This window comes from Eublepharis macularius, chromosome 4 (genome assembly GCF_028583425.1).
Source record: "Eublepharis macularius isolate TG4126 chromosome 4, MPM_Emac_v1.0, whole genome shotgun sequence".
Classification (NCBI taxonomy): Eukaryota; Metazoa; Chordata; class Lepidosauria; order Squamata; family Eublepharidae; genus Eublepharis; species Eublepharis macularius.
Window position 1 is genome coordinate 121,969,407 of NC_072793.1, and position 21,825 is coordinate 121,991,231.

General features: G+C 40.8%; 1 protein-coding gene across 1 annotated transcript in view; it reads left to right on the plus strand.

Moving 5' to 3' along the window:
• Positions 1-560: 560 nt before the first annotated feature.
• CHCHD6 (coiled-coil-helix-coiled-coil-helix domain containing 6) overlaps positions 561-21,825 on the plus strand; it is a 301,834-nt gene continuing 280,569 nt past the window's right edge. The window contains exons 1-4 of the mRNA XM_054975161.1: positions 561-711; positions 7,334-7,454; positions 9,299-9,368; positions 10,316-10,460. Of these exons, the coding sequence (XP_054831136.1) occupies positions 622-711; positions 7,334-7,454; positions 9,299-9,368; positions 10,316-10,460 (426 nt within the window). The 5' untranslated portion in view covers positions 561-621. The remainder of the gene's footprint in view (positions 712-7,333; positions 7,455-9,298; positions 9,369-10,315; positions 10,461-21,825) is intronic.

The following is a 21,825-nucleotide window of genomic DNA, read 5'->3' on the forward strand; positions in this document are numbered from 1 at the left end:
TGTCTTTATGGTGCCACAAGATTCCTATTTTATTTTTGCTTCAGCAGACTTAACACAACCCCTTCTCTGGAATTATTAGACTTATTTATAAATGTTCTAAAGATCGCAGAAGCAGGAAGCAGCAACGACTGACCCGTTTAGTTCCCAGTACCGCCCCAAGAACCTCCTCTAAAAAGTCTACAATGAAATCAACTTTACTGCCAGTCTGCGGGAACTGGCAGCTGAAACAGGCTCAAATGCCTAGGTAAAACTGAGCTTCGGACCAATGGCTGGGGCAAAAGTGAAGTGGCACTGCATGCATTGTCCAATAAAAAGGGGGTCCAGGAGCGCCTGAAAGACTGACAAAACGTATTCCAGCGTAAACTTCGAAAAATGTTGCTGTCCTCTCCCGGCACGTCCCGTTGCCACTTGGCTGATCGTAGCATCCTTGAAAGACGTCTCTGAACCAGAAAGACAACAATTCCCATCATGCATCATGGCCGGCCCGCAGCGCCATTGGATGGTCGTTCGGCGACCGCCAATTGGGCGCGACTTTGTAGTTAGGTGGGGTGGAGCGGAGTGTGTGTAGGTCTTGTGTACCATCCCGTGTGTAGGGGCAGCTGGGCAGGTCCTGTGGGTGCTATGGGGGGCAATGGGAGTAGCCAGGGTAACAGGAGAGTCTCCTTCGAGATGGATGAGCAGGAGCGAGTGCGGGTCTTGCAGGGCATCAGGGTAAGTAGGAGTGAGAACCGACAGGATTAGAGGGCATCTTGAGGGGTCCAGGGCAGTGCGGGGCCGGGTTTTGGAGGAAAAGTAGCTCTCCCAAGTTAACATCGGTGGTTGTGAGGAATGCTGGGAGGGGAAGAGGAGGGGTTATATTTGGGGAGCGGAGCACTGTGGGGATCTTGTGGCTATGTTTGTTTTCCTTGGGGAAAAACACTCCCCTCGCTTTTCCTGGTGCCTTTAACTGTTTTTATCGATTAAAAAATAATCCTCAGTACCTTTTCAATACGACATATTCAATATAGCAATAAATCTGGTAGCTCTTGACCAACACTCTTAATTATTTTTAATAGGAGATTATTTTATGGTTTAGGAAAGGCCTGGCGCCAAAATTACATAGCCTAATGGCTTTATTACTAATACAGATTTATATTTATAGCTTGACGCGTGCAAAGTACTTCCCCATTTCTATGAGCTAAGGTCTTTTAATCATCCTCTTATAGATGCTGAATTAAATCTCTACATGATTTTGTTAAAAACTGCAAATTTGCGAATTCAGATTTGAATCTTGGTCTGTATCCAATGTAGTATTCATTACCTTTAGAAGGAAAGAGAGCTGTTTAAAATCTACACATTTTTGAAGTAGCGGACCAGTAGAGACAGCCTTGCTTCTCTTTGTAATTTGGCAGCTGTAGGAATGTATTGCAGGAAAGCATTCATCTATAAATGAAATAGACATTTAAAATTCTCAAAATAATGTGAGTATGGGGAGGGGGAGATAAAACTGTCACACTTTCAATAAATACTGTTGATGTCCCTACAAGTATACTCCATACTGCTACCATAGCATTGCATTATCCCAATGACCTTCCTGTATAATTAGATCTAGAACTGGATGCACAATCCAGTGCTAGGTCTGGTTAGATCTGGAGCTCCCAGTATCAAAGAAATTAGTCTGTAACCAATACTTTTCATTTGCTGGGCTCCAGAAAATTCTTATTGTTAATTATACATCTGTCTGCATTTTTGGGAACAGATACTAACAAAATGGCAAGCACCAACTGGCATATCAATCATTTGTTCTTGCAAGGCTTACATTTTCACATTTTGGACAGTGTTTGTTAAAGTAAATGATGATTCAGATTTAAACAATATTGTGTATTTGTTAATTGATTAGTATCCACTTCTCTGCATTCAGCACAATAATACTAGCTAAGGGAAATTTTTTAAACTGTCTGTAGTAGCTGACTGAAGCATAAAAAGGGCATTCTTATTCATATATATATTATTTCAATTTCCAAACATAAATTATACACTATGGTAAAATATAAAACTACATACATACATTTTAAGTGGAACTTACTTAAACTTACTGTTGATATTTCACTTCTATAAATATTCTATCTTTAAAGCTCATTCTTGGGTCCCAAGTACTTCTTGCATGACGATGAATAAGTAGAATAAATTGAAGTAATGAAAATAACAGAGAAAAGGGTAGGAGGAAGGCAGCTAGAGGGGAAAAAATCAAAAGTTTGTCTTAATGACAGTAATACATTCTTTGTTAGTCACAATTCTTTGGTCATGAAACATTGTTCAGTTGCAATTTTAATAATATTTTTATGGTGATACCTCCTTGGGATTTCTGATCTCCTCATGGTACTCTGTACACATAAATATATGAAACTACCTCACATTGAGTCTCATACTATTGGTCCCTCTAGCCAAAGATTGTACGCTCTCTTAGTGGCTCTCCATGGTCCCAGGTGAATATCTTTCCTGGCTGTGCTTCTTGAGATTGCTTTTTAACAGGAAATAGTAGGAACTGAAGCAGGAAACTTCAGCATGAAAACTGTGTTCTATATCACACATCTAGAGGCAATAGCATGATAGCAACTTATAGATCTAGACAATGTTAACCAACTTTTGTGGATTTTTGCCCAATATATTAAGTCTAAGATTGCTAGTATGTTTCAGATTAGAGGGATTTTTTTAAAGGAGAAATCAACTATAGAAAAACAAGTAAGCTATGGATTTGTTACTCCTGTTTGTTCTATTCTGGAAAGATTGGCCAAGTGGAACATAACTCACAGCCATACCATCATCATCATCCTCTCAAAAGAATGCCTCTCCTCCCTTGCTTAGACTTCTTGTAGCTACCATTTGTGTATTTATCATCTGCCAGTACAAATGCATGTATTTACATTTTATTATATGATCATAAAGAGTATTATTAGGGTAGCTGACTGCCCTTACAGCCGGGGTTTAAAATGGGGCTTATTTTGAGCAATTGTAGTACAGTTAAAATGTAGATGATTATGCTTTATGTTTTGAATTTGCCACTGAGAGAAAATTTGGGCGATGTGTCATCCTTTCATCTTGTCCAGGGAGATGAAAACAACAATCTTGTCATTAGTGGATGGCATGGCATACCTACCAGTGGTCCTCAAAGCATCATCAAGGAGGCTCCTTTAAAATCAGAGTTTGGTAGACTTGGCGATGAGCTTAAAAAATTGTATATTTGTGCTCAAGTGTTGAAATGAGAAACCAATTTGGGAAGCAGCACAAATGGCTTAGTATTTACCATAAGTGAGCTTCCTATATCAAAATAACATGTTATGATTGAAATAGAGCCACTAGCATTCAGGGATAAGAGCAGTGGACTTTGATCTAAATTTATTTATTTATTTAATTAAAAGAATTCTGTCTTGCTTTATCTTCTTGGACTCAAGCAGATGAATAATGTAGCAACCAAGTTGCAAGGCAGAAGTTAATAAATTTAAAACAAATTAAAATAACACAATTTACCAATTTAAAAGCATTTAAACTTACAAAGCACACTGGATTAGCAAACTCGCAGTCAGATTTGCTTGAGAAGTTCATCCTTCACTAAATACTTTCTGGAACAGAGACCCCAATATGCCTTCCTAAATATAGAAGATGAAGCACCCTTCCCCTGTGCTCTGACAGGCTGTTGCAGAGGATGGGGTCCGTTGTGGGAAAGGCCCATCTTACGGCCTGGTAGAGAGTTTTAAGGCGGATGCTGAAGAGTGTAAGTGGCACAGGGGGATGGATATACTGGGAGTTGCAGTTTGATAAGGATGAATGTCTTAGGCCGTGAAGTGCTTTAATGGTAATAGCCAGTATTTTGAATTGTCCTCAGAAGTAATTGAGTAGCCAGTGCAGTTGCCATAGCAGCCTGGGTTCAAGCCACATCTCTAAAATAAAATAGTGTCACCTTCAGCATGTTAATGGTTTGGCTTGAACATATGGCAAACCATGGGTAGGCCTTACTTGAACAATCCTAGGTTATCCTTAGATTTCTTCTGTGTATTTGGTCAGCTAGTTAGAGACTTCCTCTGTTGCAGCAAATCATAGTTTGGTTGTTGGGGGTTTTCCGGGCTGTATTGCCGTGGTCTTGGCATTGTAGTTCCTGACGTTTCGCCAGCAGCTGAAAGCCGTGAAAGCCTTCGACAATAAATCATAGTTTGCTGTTCTGTTTGAACTGGCAGGCTCTGTTTTCTGCTTTTCCTACAAACCAAGATTCCACGTGGGAATTTTGGAACCCTGGTTTGTAGAGTGTTTGGGTTTGAATGTAATGGTAAACTATGGTTTGCATATATATACTTTTAGGTTGTTACTTAACCCCTTTTGTTCCCCTGCTTGTTTGGGTTGAGTTTGTGGGTTCCCCCCCCCGCCTTTTTTCTTCCGAACTATGGTTTGCTGCAAATTTGGAAATATTTAAGTATCTTTTGCAAGAGAGGATGCAAGCATGCAGTCCCCCTGGTCTTATTTGCATAGAGACAAACCATGGCTTGATCTTGTACATCATTCTCTCAACCTCCATTTCCCATGTAAAATGAGAAAAATAAGAGCAGCCTAATTCCTAGAGTTTTGAGAACAAATAAATATTTGGAAATACTTTGCAAATAAAAAGCTCTTTCAATATATGCTGTTCAAATTAGATTTTTCCCTTTGTTGCATTTCCTTGGTTTGACAAAGATAAATCTATTGCCCATCTGTCTCTGTGTTTCGAACAGGAATGAATTCACCTTTGCATTTGGCTTGAATTACTATACTCTGAAATTCAGTTGTGCTTTGGATAGTTTGGTCCTTTTCAGATATGGCAATTCTCCCAGTAGGGCCATGATATGGCCCTGAAATTATTTCCTGTGCATACTCATGTACTGTTTCTTGAGATAGTTTAGGGAACTGCAAATACATGCCTTATTCTTTCTAAGAGTCAGACACATCTATACACTAATTGGAAGCTGCCTCTCTGTTTTGCATTTCCTTCCTCCACTGCTGACCTCCTTCTTGACTGTTCACTTGTCCTTGTAATTGCTCTGACAGTCTTTATTGCAGAGGGCTGATGGGTGTGTGAGGATGGATTGATGATTATTGAGTGGATGGCAGGGCTGGGGGAACAATGAGCTAGGCAGCAGGTGAGCTGGCAGGAGGGAGGGTTGGTTGTCCAGCAGGCAATTTCTGTGATTCTAATGTGGCCTCGATAGAACACTCAGCCCACTAATCTTGAACACTACCAGCACTATTGCTCCTTAGCCTTAGTCTTCCTTGTGTAGGGCTTGGTGATTTCAACTATGCAAAGTGGCAATGGTGCAATAATCATTTCCTGTCAGGGTGAGTATGGGCCTTTGTGTACACCTATGCACGCACAAGCCAATGAATAATGTGCAAAAGAAAATCATTTTATTAATTTTTAAAGACTGTTTCAAGTATCATGATTACTGTTGGCAGCCATGTTTGTGGGCTTCTGCCCTCATTAGTAAGGCATACCTTTTCTTACTTAAACTCTGTACTGGTGGGAACATTGCTGTCCCACCAGCTAGTGAAATTGCTGTCCCGCCAGCAATTTCAATTACTAGCGTAAAACTTTAGCATTGAAATTGATATTTTGCTAGGAAAGGACCTGTTGTGTGGAAAGAAAGAACATCAGATACCTAAGAAGGGTACTAGACAGAAAAACAAGTGTTAAAAAACTTACAGTTGCATTTTCTAGGGAAAAGCAGTGATTTTGACCCTTCCCATGCCCACATCTGTTCTACTTTCCCCCTTCCTTATATATATTCCTTTTGGGGGTTCCAGAGGTACCTTCTTCAGAGGTTTCAGCTGGGTAGCTGTGTTGGTCTGCAGTAGAACAGCTAGATTCAAGTTCAGTAGCATCTTAAAGACCAACAAGATTTCCAGGGTATAAGCTTTCAAGAATCAAAAGCTCCCTTGTATCTAACAAAACACCTGATGAAAGGAGCTTTGAGAGCTTATATACCCTGGAAATCTTGTTGGTCTTTAAGGTGCTACTGGATTTGAAACTCTTTTAGAGGATGAAGCGTGACTGTGGAAACCAGAAGGAAAAATATGATATGGTGTGGTAGGGATGGAGCTGCAGCAGGAATGAGGTGGTAGGAGAAAGATTAAAACTCTCTTCCTTCCCTGCCATTTCTCTATTCTAGATTCTACTTTTGAACCTGCTTTTCTAAAAGGGTTTTTTAACAACAGTAATACTCGATTTATATACCGCCCTTCAGGGAAACTTAACACCCACTCAGAGCGGTCTACAAAGTATGGTATTATTATCCCCACAACAATCACCCTGTGAGGTGGGTGGGACTGAGAGAACTCTAGAAGAGCTGTGACTGACCCATGGTCACCCCGTTGGCTTCAAGTGGAGGAGTGGGAATCAAACCCAGATCTCCAGATTAGAGTTCTACTGCTCTTAACCACTACACTAAACTGGCTCTTTATCATATGCATTTGTTCTCTTGACCCTTAGATTGTCTCAGAGAAGCTATAATCCTTGATGAAGAGCATATTTTAATTGTTAGCACTAAAATTAGTTGAATGTATTAACTTTTTAAAAAGTGTTTCAAAATTGTTTGGAGGCATTTAGGAATGAAATCTCATTAAAACCTGTGAAGAACTAAAAGGCTTTATTAAAAATGCAGTTTAAATTTTAGTAGAACATAAGTATTCCAAACCAAATGTCTGGATTAAAAAAAAAATAGGCCCTTGAGAGAGAAATAGAAATGGTTTGACATTCTTGTTCTGGCTTCCTGTCTGAGGAAGTGTAGGCAATCTACAATTACAAAATTATTATTTCTTTCACTTAATACCAACAAATTTATGTAATTGTAGTATATTAATTTAGTATTCCTATCTTCTTTTCTGCTTAAATTGTTGTTACCTGCCCAGAACTCTAGTAAGGCTAAAATTCAAAATACATTCTAAAAGTACTTTTCTAGCATTGTTTTCTAGTATGTTTCCTTAAGCAATTTTTTATGGGAGTCTTTTAGACTTGAATCCTATAACCTTGTAATATGGCTTGAAATAAGAAATTCTACTAGGCAGTCCTTTTTATTCCTAAACAGATTTTTTTTGTTTTTAATTTTGTTTTTAATTAATCAGTTATTGTTTCCTTTGATGGTGCTTGCTGTTGCTTTGGTATTAGAGCAACATGCACATCTTTCATAATATCCATGTGTACTCATGGTGATTTCTTGACATCAAATAGAAAAATTGGGAATTGAATCCAAACTTTTTAGTTTCAAGCGGAAACGGCACACTGCTCTTCCTCTTGCCACTCTTAATGTTTTATTATTTTTAAAATTTGCATTAGCTTTCTGAAGATGTAGTGAACCGAATGAAGGAACCTCACCAGCCTAAAAGGGACCGGCAATCACTGTCTTCTCCTCCATCCTCACTGCAAGTTACAGAAGGGAAAGCTGAGTTGTCCACAGGTAGTGCATCTATCGGTTATTTGTAGTATGTTCAGTTTTCACAATGTTCATCTCAAATGGCTAAGTAGCCCTGTTTACAGTTCAGTTCTATTTCATCAAGGAATAGATATTTTAAAGAAAGCAGATTTATTAGTGATACTATTTCCATTTAGACGGATACATATTTGCCTGCTCAGGTTGTTCTTGTATTGTCCAGATTCTGAATATAGTTGTTGTTTAATAACTCTACTGATGTAATTTGGATTTGCATCCAAATAAGTATTAGTTCTGCATCCTATAAATGAATGCAGATGCGTTTGGAAACAGCTCAATGTAATAGTTAAGAGAATGAGTTTTGACTGGTGAGCCATGCATTTACTCAGGCTAGCCTCTATCCTCCCATTTGCAACAGGGGGATAATAATTCATTTATTTACTTCATTCATACTCTACTTTTCTCCCCTAAGGGGATCCAATCTGATTTACATCGTTCTCCCCTCCTCCATTTTATCCCATCAACATGTAGTGAATGTCATCAACAGGGCTTTTTTTCAGCAGGAACGTGGTGGAATGAAGTTCCAGCACCTCTTGAAAATGATCACGTGGCCTGTGGCTCCGCCCCCTGATCTCCAGACAGAGGGGAGTTTAGATTGTTCTCCACGCTGCTCCAGTGGTGCGGAGGGCAATCTAAACTTCCCTCTGTCTGGAGATCAGGGGGCGGGGCCACTGGCCATGTGACTATTTTTGCCAAGGGTGATTTAAACTTTTAAAAACTCCTCCCTTGTTTCAGCTGACCTAAAGTGACGTCATTGTGCAGTCCTGAGTTCCATCACTGAGTTCCACCACCTCTTCTCCCAGAAAAAAAGCCCTGGTCATCAATATTATTTGTTTTAGATAGGAAAAAACAGTGTATATAGTTTAAAACCAAGGGATCTCTCCTGTACTGTGTTTTTATGCTGTGTTTTTATTCTACTGTTGTCTCACCAGTAGAAGCTGGGGCAATAAATATCACTTTGTTCACTTGGTCTCTGAACTCAGAGCAATTTCTAACCTCTCCAAGGTGTCTTTTTCCAGCTGTTCAGGTCATGACTAGTACCTGCATTATGTATGCTTGCATTTCTGTGAAGTAATATTTCAGTGCATCAGTTATAGAAAAGCGACTCTAACAATGCAGAATATTTACGGTTGGTGTTGTTTTAGAAGAATGGGTATGAGTTTCTTGTATCTTAGTTCTTGGGAAATATGTCATACATATCTAGCATAGTCCTGTGTCTCAAGAAGTTCACAAGCCAATTCCAGATGTTGCCAACAAGAAAAGAGTAGAAGAATTATCATGGAGCTCAGCTGTTTCATTCTGTGCTTAATGGCTTGGTGCAGAGAATGGTCTCCTGTGAATGGCTTACTTACTCAAGGTAGCTGCTTCTTGATTTCCTGTATAATGCCCAAATGTGTATTCTTGGCTCATTTGCCAGTAGTCCCTTCTGGATCTTTAATCTTGTTGTTTTAAGGGGTCAAGGGTGGTTTGTGGGTTGATGAATCAGCCAGAATTTATCCTCCATTATAAATAAAACATGGTTCAAATTAGCTGTTTGGCTTGCTTTGCTAGTGTCTATTTGTGGGTTTTTCAGACTTTGTAATAATTATCCTATCCCAAGGAGGAACTTCCCACCAGTATTGTACTATGTTTGAGGCACACACAGTTTCAGAAGCATTTTTTTCTGTTTTGTTGTTAGTTTGCACTGAGACTTTTGCTAAATTCTTGATATTAGGTCACTTTTTTAATTTAGCTCAGTTTCTTAGATTTTTTTGGCCTCTCTTACCCTGATTTTCTTCCATTATAATTGTTTCCTTCTGTCCTTCCCCCAGGGATCCATCCACCAACAGCTGACTCCTTGGGTCGGAAGCCATCTGAGGCAGAAGAGGATCTGTACAAGAGGTGGGATCTTGTGTCAAGGAACAGCTCTCTAGATCATTCTGCTCTTTCAAGGTCACCCTCTTGTTGTGCATGTTGCTCTTATTTAGTGACTGGTGCTTTCCTGATTAAAGGCAATGGCTCAGTGGATGGGATTGTGTTACTGTGGAACTGTTAGCTTGTCTTTTACATTTCGTTGCTTTCATTCTGCCAGATTGCAGAGGCCCACCTTTGAGGATAATGAAAATGTTTCTCAGTCTTGGCAGCATTAACTGCCCAAGTTTTCAAGCATGTATGATCTATAATACATCTTATTGTGTTCTTTGTTCTTTTTTGGGGAGGAGATTGACTAAGCAAATAGAATAATTAGTCATGAGCTTAACTACAGGTTAGTTGACTTTTGACTCAAACTTTTCAACATAAAATTAGCATGTCTTCTTTTAAAACCCTTTATCAAGTCATTTGCATAGTCTTTCACTGGAGTCCCCATCCACCTGAAGCAAGCTGGATGGCTACCAGAGAGAGCATCTTTTCTATAGTGGCTGCTCCCCTGGTACCTGATCTCTTTGTTTCAGGTACCAGGTAAAATCACTTCTATTTACCCAGGCATTTGGCTATGTGTGTTAGTTTTATTTGTAATTTTGTCTTCTTTCTTAGGGAGTGGATTGTTGTTGTATTTCTGTCTCTGATTTTATGGTTGTTGACTTATTTTGTGTTTTAAAATTGTTTTATTGGCTTAGATTTTTTTTTATTGTGAGAGTTTATATTATTGTTTGTCATCGCGGGAACATGTAGGTTGGTGTTAAACAACATGAAATAAAATACATTTAAAATCCATTATGTTCCAGAATGATGCCCTGGTGCCATGAGCCCGGCGGCTTACAAATATTCCCCATTTGGCTCTTGCCAAGAGGGCTGCATTTTAGTTGGAAGCCTGTAGCCAGGTGGATGCTGATCATCTTCTCTCCTAGGTATGAACAAGAGCAGGCAATGGTCCAAGAGGAGTTGCTCCGACTGGCTAAAAGGGAACGAGATGCTGCCAATGAGAGGCTTCAGGCCACCCTCCAGCAGGAAAGGAAAAGCACCAATGAAGAAAAGGAGAAGACAGCCCAACTGGTGAGCCAAAGAAAGACTCGGTGCATTCTCCTTCTTAAAGGTTCCTTAGGAGTCTTTTACTAGCAGTTCAGTACAGGCCCAGTAAAATAAGATGTCCCTGATAGGGAATCTTTCAATGTCTTTCTCTCTCTCAGAACCTCACTCTGTAGTTTCTCCCTCTTGTTCTTTTCCATGACCATTTGTGCCATTTCCTTCTTCTTCTTTGTTGTTTCCCCTTCCTCATTCAGCCCTTGCCCTGTTGTTGCCTTTGGGGTGGGTGGGTGGGTGGGAAGCACTGGCAGGGGTGCTTGCCCTGGCTAGTCTTTCCTGCAGAACAGCTGGCAGTTCTCAGACTGGCAGTATGATCCAATGCAGTTGGCCTTCGAGAGCCTGCATCAGCTTTTGTATTGTTGCTGGTGATTGCTTTTGTGACTGTGGAGAATTTGTATGAAGGTGACTTAAAAATGCATCATATGCTGAGTGCAACCTTTGCTCTAGACAAGGCTCCAGTGATGCCAAAGTCTGAGAACAGCTGCTGTGGCGGTCTGCATTTTAAAAAAGTTTTCTTAGAGAAGCCGATTGATATGTGCGCTATTACATTCTCATGTTGCTGTTCTGTAGCAGGAGAAGCATGTGGGTTATTTCATAAAAACTTGTGAACTATCTGACTAAATAACTTCATGGATGTGTTGCATACATTTGGGAGAAAAAGCAACCAGAAAGGAAACAGCCATCAAATTAATTGGAACGCTTTCTTGAAACGTAAAAACTCACGAGAGGCTGTGTTTCCTCCTTGGTAGCAATTCTTCAGGTCCTCTGTAGTGAGTCTGACTAACAGCAGGCTTTAAAGCAGGATAAAGAACTTGATATGCTTTACAATGCTGGCCTGTCTAATCTGAGTAGGGGAACTGATGATGAGACATGGTCATGTACAAGAGAAATCAAGCACAATTGTTTAAGAGAGAGATGGGAGCTGATGAGTTAACCACAGTGAAGAGGGAGTAAAAGTCTGTGGCAGGTGCAAGGAGGGTGAGACATTGTACCTGGCAGCTGCAGTGTTAACTCTACCACTGTGAAGGTGATAATTACATTTCACAAAAAAAGGAAATTATCAGGCCCTTGTTGAACAATTTAGTGAATTATTACCAAATGGAATGAGTTATCTCAGAGAACTGGCTCCTGTATTAGGTTGCCTTTCCTTTTGTGGGGAGCTCTGTTTAAAAGTACCATGAAAAGCACTCAAGAACAGACCCATGGAAGTACTACTAAGCCAGTTCAGGAACCTGTGTAAGTAGCTACATTTTCCTTAATGGTAGAAAGATTTCTAAACCGTGCCTGCTTTATTTTATAACAGTTTAGAGGAGAGGAAAACAAGCCTTAAACTATTACAGCCTGTAACCCCTGAGGGAGCATTTGCTCCCATGTAGGCACTCCTCTCTCTCCCTCGTTATCTCATGTGGAATAAGGCCCTGCTTTAGACTACCATCCCAGGTAGATGATGACGACGATGACGACAACATGCAATTTATATACTGCCCTTCAGGGTGACTTAACAACCACTCAGAGTGGTTTACAAAGTATGTTGTTATTATCCCTACAACAACAACACCCTGTGAGGTGGGTGGGGCTGAGAGAGCTCTTAGAAGCTGTAATTCACCCAAGGTCACCCAGCTGGCTTCAAGTGGAGGAGTGGGGAATCAAACCTGGTTCTCCAGATTAAAGTCCTGCCCTCTTAACCACTACACCAAACTGGCTCTCAGAACTGATGCAGAACTGGCATTTGCTATATGCAGTGCCTTCTCAGTAGTAATCCCAACACTGTGGAATTCTTACCTTCTAGAGTAGTGGTCGGGAAGTTCGCAGCTGAGCTAGATCCAAACATGTTGTAGTGGACTCTGGTTGTTTCCTGTGGTGACTTCATTTACAGTACTGGGAAACTGTGAAGGGCTTATAGATGGAGCAGGGTCCAAACTTGAAAGACAGATAATAAATACTGGTACAGCTGAAAGGTATATTGTAAGAAAGCATAGTCTATCTGGTATATTCACCCATCCATTTACTGTGGTGGCATTCTGGTACAAATCCTAAGCTTCAGCATTGCTTAATCACATCATTCCTGTCTCCCATAGCGCACAGAATGCAAAGTGCACATGTGTACTTTGAGCCAGACACAAGGAGGCTATAAAGTGAAAAGCCACATGTCTGCATATTAGTGAAAGTACATTAACTTAATCTGTATTAACCAAGGCATTAACTGTGATCCAGGTTGAGTAATGAGGATTTCAAAATTCTCCAATGTGAGAACTCATAATACAAATCAAACAGGTTTGATCTTAATTCAGAAAAGGCATTTTAAATCCTTGTTAAACAGTGTCCATAAATGCTTTTTGTATTGGGACACTAAAATTAATGGAAATTGGATGCATACATTATTCAGTCCAGCTAATGCTAATGTTGTTTCAACTTTATTCAACCATTCTGAAGTTATTCATTCAGCTGATCTTTCTGGGCCCAGGCAATATCTTTTCAGAATCGTAGATGTAGTAGTATTAGAACCGTCAATGCACATTCATTGTGTGTATGTCCTACTGTGATTTTTGGTCAGACTGGTACGTTGGGTTTTTACAGCACTTCAAACTGCAACTTGGAAAGCAGAAAGAAATCCCCAGAAGGGTGGCTGCTGTATGGCTGTTCACAATATAGGTGTGCCTGTCACTGTATCTACTGGTTAGTAACTGTAATGAGTAGCATATCCCCCCCTCCTCCCGTATTCCTATCACATTTGGAGGTTTAAAAATTAAATTATTATTAGCTAAATTGCTTGAGAAGCATAGGTATTCAAAAGAGAAAACGGTATTTCTTTTTGGAGTGAAATGCCTGGACCAGAAACTGCTTGCTATGTGGCCTAGTCAATTTCACATCTCCTTTGAATTGTGCAGAAGTGGCTTTAATTAATTCTACCCCCATTACATCTATACAATTACTGAGCAACTGATGCTGACTTGAGACTAGTGCCATAGGAGAGGTAAAGAGGAAAACATTCCAATCACAACAATAATTATACAAGAGATTCAAGGCTTCAGGTCATTGTGGTGCTTGGAAATTTCATTGTGGTGCCTAGTATTTTCAGCAATGATATTTTTGTAGAGTGTTTTAGTGATTTGCAGTAGAAGTACAAAGCTTATGTATCATTCCAACATCAGAATGCTTGGTTATATGTCATAAAAATGCATGTCTCTGAAATTCTTGTCATTGCTTATTTATAAGTTTAACTTTACATTATTCGGTGACGATTGATAAATTCATTTCTTAACCAGTTGCTTTCTATACTGCCTCTGTTATTCGATTACATGAAGCTTTTTAAAGCAATAATGAAATTATGAGAAATTGACGAGATGTTAGGCTAGGGTTACAGATTAGCTTTATGTTGTAGTGATAACAGCCAGGGTTTCCACCATATTTATTTATATATGGTTGTTGGGGGTTTTCCGGGCTGTATTGCCGTGGTCTTGGCATTGTAGTTCCTGACGTTTCGCCAGCAGCTGTGGCTGGCATCTTCAGAGGTGTAGCACCAAAAGACAGAGATCTCTCAGTGTCACAGTGTGGAGAAGATGTAGGTCATTTGTATCTACTCAGGAGGGGTGGGGTTGAGCTGAGTCATTCTGTAAGAGTTTCCCAGGGTGTGGAATGCTAATGGCGGGAGGCTTCACTGTATCCTGAGGAGGTTCTTTTGCATATGGATTGGTGCTTGATGTGCTAATCTTCTCTGCAGGGCTATTGTCGGGTGTGGAGTGTTTTGTTGGCCTGGTGTTTTTCAGAACTGGAGCCCATGCTCTGTTCATTCTTAAGGTTTCTTCTTTCCTGTTGAAGTTTTGCTTATGCTTGTGAATTTCAGTGGCTTCCCTGTGCAGTCTGACAAAGTAGTTGGAAGTGTTGTCCAGTATTTTGGTGTCCTGGAATAAGATACTGTGCCCTGTTTGAGTTAGGCTATGTTCAGCCACTGCTGATTTTTCAGGCTGTCCAAGTCTGCAGTGTCTTTCATGTTCTTTTATTCTTGTCTGGATGCTACGCTTTGTGGTCCCGATGTAAACTTGTCCACAGCTGCAGGGTAGCACATCAAGCACCAATCCATATGCAAAAGAACCTCCTCAGGATACAGTGAAGCCTCCCGCCATTAGCATTCCACACCCTGGGAAACTCTTACAGAATGACTCAGCTCAACCCCACCCCCTCCTGAGTAGATACAAATGACCTACATCTTCTCCACACTGTGACACTGAGAGATCTCTGTCTTTTGGTGCTACACCTCTGAAGATGCCAGCCACAGCTGCTGGCGAAACGTCAGGAACTACAATGCCAAGACCACGGCGATACAGCCCGGAAAACCCCCAACAACCATCGTTCTCCGGCCGTGAGAGCCTTCGACAATACATTTATTTATATAGTTTTTGCCATAGCTTTAATAAAATTACAAGAAACAATGAAGATTTTTGGATTAGATTTTATGGTAAAAATAACTAGAAAATAACTAGAAGACTTCTTAAGAGCTGAAACTGAGTCTAGCTCCTCATTTTGGGGACTGGTTCCTAGAGCCAAAGAAAAAGTGTCAAGACCTGAAACAAACCGTGTACCATGAGCCTTTCCTCTGTTAATAGGCTAGAAGAATTAGATCTTTCCATGCCTTCTGCAGTGTTGGGCACAGTGAATGGAGTGTCTGTGAGTGGTGTAGAGCTTCTGACCAATTGGAATTTGAAGGTCATGCCAAGTATAATTGGAAAGGTCACCTGGTGATGCCATGTGCCCTTGATGCTCCAGAAACATAGTCATTATTAATCTTTCCTTGAACAGGTACCTCTGTTAGAACAGCAATATTCTTTTTTCGCTTTGCCACTTGCAGGCCATAAATCTGAATACAATGGCTGTATTTTTAAACGATTTCGCTTCGATTGTGCTGAAAGCCATTTGGCGTTTAATCTGTGTTCTTTACGGTTTTCATCCACTGACTTTTATTATTATTAGTATCTGTGTGAAACGATGGTTCAGTCTTATTACCCTGTGTGCTTCCCTGAGATCGGAGAATAGACTACACACTAAAACCCATCAGGCTTCTGGGCATAATTAATTACTTATTTCATAAGAGACCCTTCTCTTGAAAAATAGGCTGAAAAGTAAGCTAGTTCAGAAGCCAGAGGAGCACTAATATTATATTAAGGACTCTCTTGTACTTCAGATGCTGTTGCTACTTTGGATGAGCCAAAAATACTTGGGTGGGACCATGGCTTGATGGTGGAACATCAGTTTAGCACACAGAAAGTCTCAGGTCCAATCCCTGGCAACTCCAGTTAGATCATAGGTGATGTGAAGGACCTCTACCTGAGATCCTGGAGAGCCGCTGCCATTCAGAGTAGACGGTACTGACTGACTTTGATGGATCATTACCACATAGGGCACTCTTTTTGAGCCAGAAGCACTGGTGTTAACGCATTGCTCTATAGAGGCACCATAAACAGCAACACATTCCCCACCAATACTATTATGTGAAAGGCCCAGATTCTATACTCAAAATAAATGATCCCATTTAAGCACCTGCATATGCATGTGTTTGAGATGGATTTTTTTTTGAAGATTCATGTTTTCTAAGACTTGAGGTCTGTTATCGTTAGATATCTTGTGGGAGGTTGCTTATTGCAGAACTTATGACTTTCTGTTCAACTAAAAATAGGTTCTGTGTGTTGGGCTCAAAACATTAATAATAAGACAAAAATTGCTCAACAATGAAATCGGTTCCAAACAGTATCACATCAAACTTAAGTCTACAGTCTGCTTCTTAATCTGCTGTGTACAAAATTAGCCACCAAAGTTCTGCACAAACTGATCCACCTTCACCATGTTCTTAAAATCGCCCAAGTCCTGGATACTGTGGAACTGCTGTATTAGATCTCTGAACTTTCACAAATTATTACCAATGCCAAGCAGGCTTGTTTCTTTACTGTTGAAACCAATGATAAATCAGTATTAGTTTTTAGAAAGAATGCTTTCAGGCAGGGTTTGTCCTTTTTAGCTGGTAGTTGTAGATGTGCTTTAGGAAGAAAAAATGAATACAGTTGAATCCTCTGAGGAATTTGCAAGGGAGAATGGCAGATTGAAGAAGATTTTCTTCTCTTTCTGGGAGGAAAGGAGAATCTGTACTGTAAGCGGTCGGCCAAGCCTCTGCCATTTTAATAGCCATTTTAATATGGTTGCTTGTGATATTAAAAATATCACCGGGCCTCTGGATTTAAAATGGCTGCTGTATTGCCACCAGAGAGCCTCCAACAGTTGCTGAGTCCTGCCCAGGAGAACACAGAATGCATGGAATGCCGCACAGGAATGTGGAGTGACTAAGAGGCGATTTGATTTGCAGTCTCCCCATCCCCTAAGGAATCCAGTGCAACAAAGGTCTCGCAGAGTCATCCCCACTTAACACATTCCTTTCCCTTCTTCCGTGATGAGATTTCCTGTCTGTGCTTGAGGAGCTAATCAAATGACATTCATAAGTTTATACAGTTGTTCCTGGGAAAGTACAGTCCCCACCTAAAAAATATCAACTTAGCTCCGGTAGAATTCACTAACAAACTATCCCTTTTGTGCAGTGCTAGAACATATTTTGCATTTGCTTTCACACACCCTGGCAGCTACCAATCAAGGCGATCAAACCTTTTGTCAAACCCAGGAACTGACAATTGGAACCTTTGTTCTAACAGGCAGGTGGGCTCTCTCACCTAAGGGCACATTTCACCTATACAAGTAGGGCCCTTGCCTCATTCAAATCGCGCATGCTTCCTGGCTGCTCCCTTAGGGTCACTTCCCTAAGCCTCTCTCTCTCCATTCACACTTACCGGATCCAAAGCTCTGTTCCCTTGAGGTTTGCCCAAGCCTCTTGCTCTCCTAGCCAAGGATGCTGGCATTTGAAGCTGCTCTTTTCTACCGCAGACTGGACCCTCCTCTTCAGGATAGGATATTTGCTCCCTCTCTGTCTATTCCTAATTTCTGACTAAGCTTTCTAGGACTCTATGTGTGTATGTAATTATTTTTACCCCGTAATTGCAAGTATATGTGCATGCCATTTTGATCTTAATAAAAGTTATTGTTTGACTTTAAGAACCATCCTCATTTGCTATTTTGGGAAGGGACCTGGTAGAAATTGGTGATAGATCCCTGCGGTTACCTGCCTCTTGCATAGCCATTCTCCTCGCTTGCTAATTCCCCCACAAATCATTTTAATGCAAGGAGACCAGTTCCAGTAACAGTACTGCCTCCTGAGAATTCTTGGGACAGGAAACGCACCTCTGTAGAGTCCCATTTCTCTAGTGGCTGGCTGTTATCTAGGGGAGAACTAGACAACTAGGCCAGCACAGTGTCCGGAAGAGGTTCGGTGTTGTCCCTTGCTTGGCAGCTCTGTAGAACTTGTTGGGTGAGACTGAACATTTTTTTATTATTCCCATCAAAGGAATTGTCATTCGGGGGAAATGATCTCAAAAGAGCACTTTAAACTATGAAAAGAGGCACTTTTAACCTTTAGTTAAAAAGACACATTGCATAATAAAACAGAGCTGTGATAAATGTATTTTAATATTAAATGTGATTTAGAGAGACACGGCTCTTACATTTAACGAAAAATGTCACTGCTTTTCTCTCACCGAAACTCCGTTCTCTGGAGAATCTTTAGAACTCTACAAAGTTCAGGTTTAAGGTGACTCACAATTCTTTTAAAATGATCTTCCCCATCAGCTCTCACACTATTAGCAGTTGGAATTGCCCCATTCTTTGAGTGATTATTTTTTTGGTTCCTCTATATAGACATACCTGACATGCACCTCCCTCCCCCAGTTCTTAACAGTTAAATAATTTCAATTCAGGATTTTTTTTGAAAAAAGACACCTTGCTTCATGCCTCATAAAAGTTCTCTTTTTGTTTGTTGACTGTTTTGTACAGCTTTGCGTTTGGTAGATTTTCCTTTTAACTATGTGATTCTGGTTTGTTCAGAATGTTATTGTGGTTTGTCCTCGTTTTGATCAGGTGTCTGTTTTCTGCAAGGTGTATCACTTCTCATTTGATTCCTTGGACAATGGCTGTAGCAACAGCCATAGTTGAGTGCTTTTGTCTAAGGTATTTTGCTGCAGCAGGTTGCATTCCTATATCCACCTTTTTGCATTTCTGTTACCATCTGACATTGTGGCTCTCAGACTCACTTCTGGGCTGTATCTCAGTCACAAGATGGGTGTGCATAGAAGTTGTTGCATTTTGACGGGCTCTCTTTCCAATCTTCCCCTCCCTTGGCTCTTCATACTGGACCTCTCCATAATCAGGAGGCTAGCAAGGGGGAAAAGCTTGGCAAGGAATGTAATCTATCAGAATCCCCAAAGTAAATGGAAGCAAAGCTCCTTCATTCTCTTCTCCTTACCTTTGCCCAGGGTTCTCTACTATTTATCAAGGCAGAGTTAGAGTCACTCATGCCCCCCTCCCTCTGCATTCTCCTCTAGGACAAGGAACTGGAACAAAACTTGGGTGGATGGTAGGAAACAGGGAGGCATTTTAATGGCCACTTTCCTCCAGTCTGTGCTTGTCTACTTCCTGTTCCAAGACAGAAGTTCTTCAAATTAATAGTTTTCTTCATATTTTAGATGGGCAGAGAATAAAAAGGAATCTCTTCCTCAGCATCAGGAAAAAGGGAGTGGTCTGTCTCTCAGCTGTCACATGCCTTTCTGTGATACGCTGAACAATACATATGCAAGGGGTCAAGCAGCAAATAATGAAGGGCCTCTGAGGTGAAAACATTGAGTTGGCAAGGGGATGATTGGATGGATGAGATGGGCAGAGGAGTAATGGGGCCTCAGCCGAAGGAGAAGCAAGAATAGCAGTTTTATTTCTTCTGAGCTTCCCTCCATAGTCATTACAGCCCTGTGGGTGGTACTCAGTATGTCTGATGGAGCCAAACAGACTGAAAAGACCATTGGGAGGTGGTGTGAATTTAGGGGGTGAGCAGAACAAACATTCTCAGATTGAGGCAAGAGACAGAAAGAGAATGGCAGTTTACTGGCAGGGAATTTTGAGTTCACAGGGTGGTGGCTGAGTGGGAGAAGGTTTCCTTGAGTTAGAGGCCTTTGGGAGGCTGATAAAGTGTCCTGAAAGCATTTCTCAGAAACCTCTTTCCTGGCACACAAAGAGTTCAGAGCTAAAGGGTTGGGGATGAACTGGCTCCCCTTTGACCCCCACACCACCATGGGTCTTGTGGGATCCAGTGAGATAGGATAAGCCCACTTCTCGTTCTCTGGGTCATGAATTCATTGTTGGGTCTGTTGTGATAGAGAGATGCATAATAAGGCCGTGATCTCAGAGAAAATATGTTTTCCCTCTGGGAACCGAACTACAAACTTCTCAAATTGCAGACTTGAGGAGATAAGTTTCCTTTATGGAGACAAATAGACAGGATGGGGGATGATCATTTTCCCACCTGCCAGAAAGGGGCAAGATTAATGGCTATTTGGATATAGTGAATGTGGTCATTAAAAGTTGGTCTGTGCTCATTAATTTGATTGGAGAAAGAGATCTACTTCCATTTTCATGATGTTAAAGTTTAATCATCCCAGCTGGGACAGGAAGGGTTAAAAAGATCTGACTGCCCTGTCAGCATCCTGCAAGCACAGGGAACAAATGGAGTGAAGTCTGTCTTGACCAGCCTCTATTTTTTAAAGCTTCTATGGACTTGTGTCCATTCCAACGCTGAGGTAGTGCCAGTTACTGTTCTGTACATAAAACGCATGCTTTGTTTTTAAAATTTTATTCATTCTGTAATACCTTGTTTGATATAGTTTGCAGCGGTTTTTGCTCTTGTGAACTGAGAGTTTATTTTAGTGAATCTTTTCCTTTTAATACATCTTAGACTGGCAAAAAATGTCACCTGTGCACTTAACGACTCATTCTGTGCATAGACCATCTTTGTGCAGACTTTTGGAAGTGAGGTCTGCAAGCTGCCCAAAGTGGGAGCACCCATTGAATATTGCGGCTGGAAGACTTCCTGCTCAGCAGTGATCTGGGGCTTTGAGAGGGTTCTTTGTTGGGCTTAACTCCTGTGCCCTGATTGGCCCAGGGTCACCACCATAAGGCCAAGGTAGTTTGAAGGTGCTTGTGCAGCAGCATCTTTCGGCTATTGTGTATGTGGACTCTCTTGTGGGAGAGTATTTGTGAGACTCTGTAAGGTTCACCAAACCCTCGGTCCTCCCTCCCTCATTTCTCATTTTTGATGTCAGCATGGGTAGAAGGAAGATTACAAGTTGTTATATATAGTAGTAGTTTCCAGTTGGTATAACCAGTTGTGACTATTACAAGAATATTAAATGTAAGTGAAACATAGTGCTCTATTCTTTTCTTGAGCACCAGAAGCTGAGTAGGCGCAAGAGTAAACTGCTAGAAAGGCACACCTTTGTTTAACTCCCTTTGGCGGGTAGGCTTATCCTGTATGTTTGAACAACCTTTTGCACAATCAAACACAAGTGTTAGCAGCCTTGTGAGCTAAAATGTTAACAAGCAGATGCTTTATTTAATAGGCCACACAACCAGTGAGAGAAAAATAAATGAGTTGTACTTGTGAGGAATGTAGGGGCTGCTAGCATCCAGAACAGTAGGAAATAAAAACTAGCTTAATTATAGGCATCTAGTGACCCCCTTTCTTTTCCCTGACAACAAAAGGGAGTTTGAATGTCTTTCTACCCTTCCCTCCTGTTCGGTCCAAAACACAGGGGCAGAGTTAATATTCAAGCAGTTGAGAATATCTCTTGGGATAATTTTAGAAAACTAACTGTGGGTAAGTTGTAAATATGGGCCTCTTAGTAGATGCTTGCTGGATTGGTAAACTGTGGGAAAGGCAGAGGAGATTTAGTTATTTCTGTTCTGCATCCAGTCATACATTTATCCCTCCCTTCTATCTTCCATTAGTGGAGCTGCACTTGGGGAAGATGCAGAAGGAGAGTTTCATCTTCTTACCTCGACTTTTCAGCCCCATGATCCATGAAGCTATCCCTCCTTACAGGTACTATGTCACCAGAAATCATTTTAGGATTGGAAAGGGTTACTGAACCTCTGTTTCACCTCAGGAGTGGTCTTTGGGAGACCTGGGAGGAAGGAAAAATAGCTGTATGCTTGCTCTGTTCATGGCTCTTTGAATTTATTTTGTGTTTGTGAAATAAGTACGTTTATTTTTTGCCTCTTGAAGTCAGAGCACTTTCACCATGTACATGTGGAATTAATATAAGTAAGCATGCACAGAGGTATTGGAAGCATCCAGACTCCACAATGAATTTCCTTCTCAGAAAAACAAGTAGGCATATATAAAAATGAAGTGTCTAAG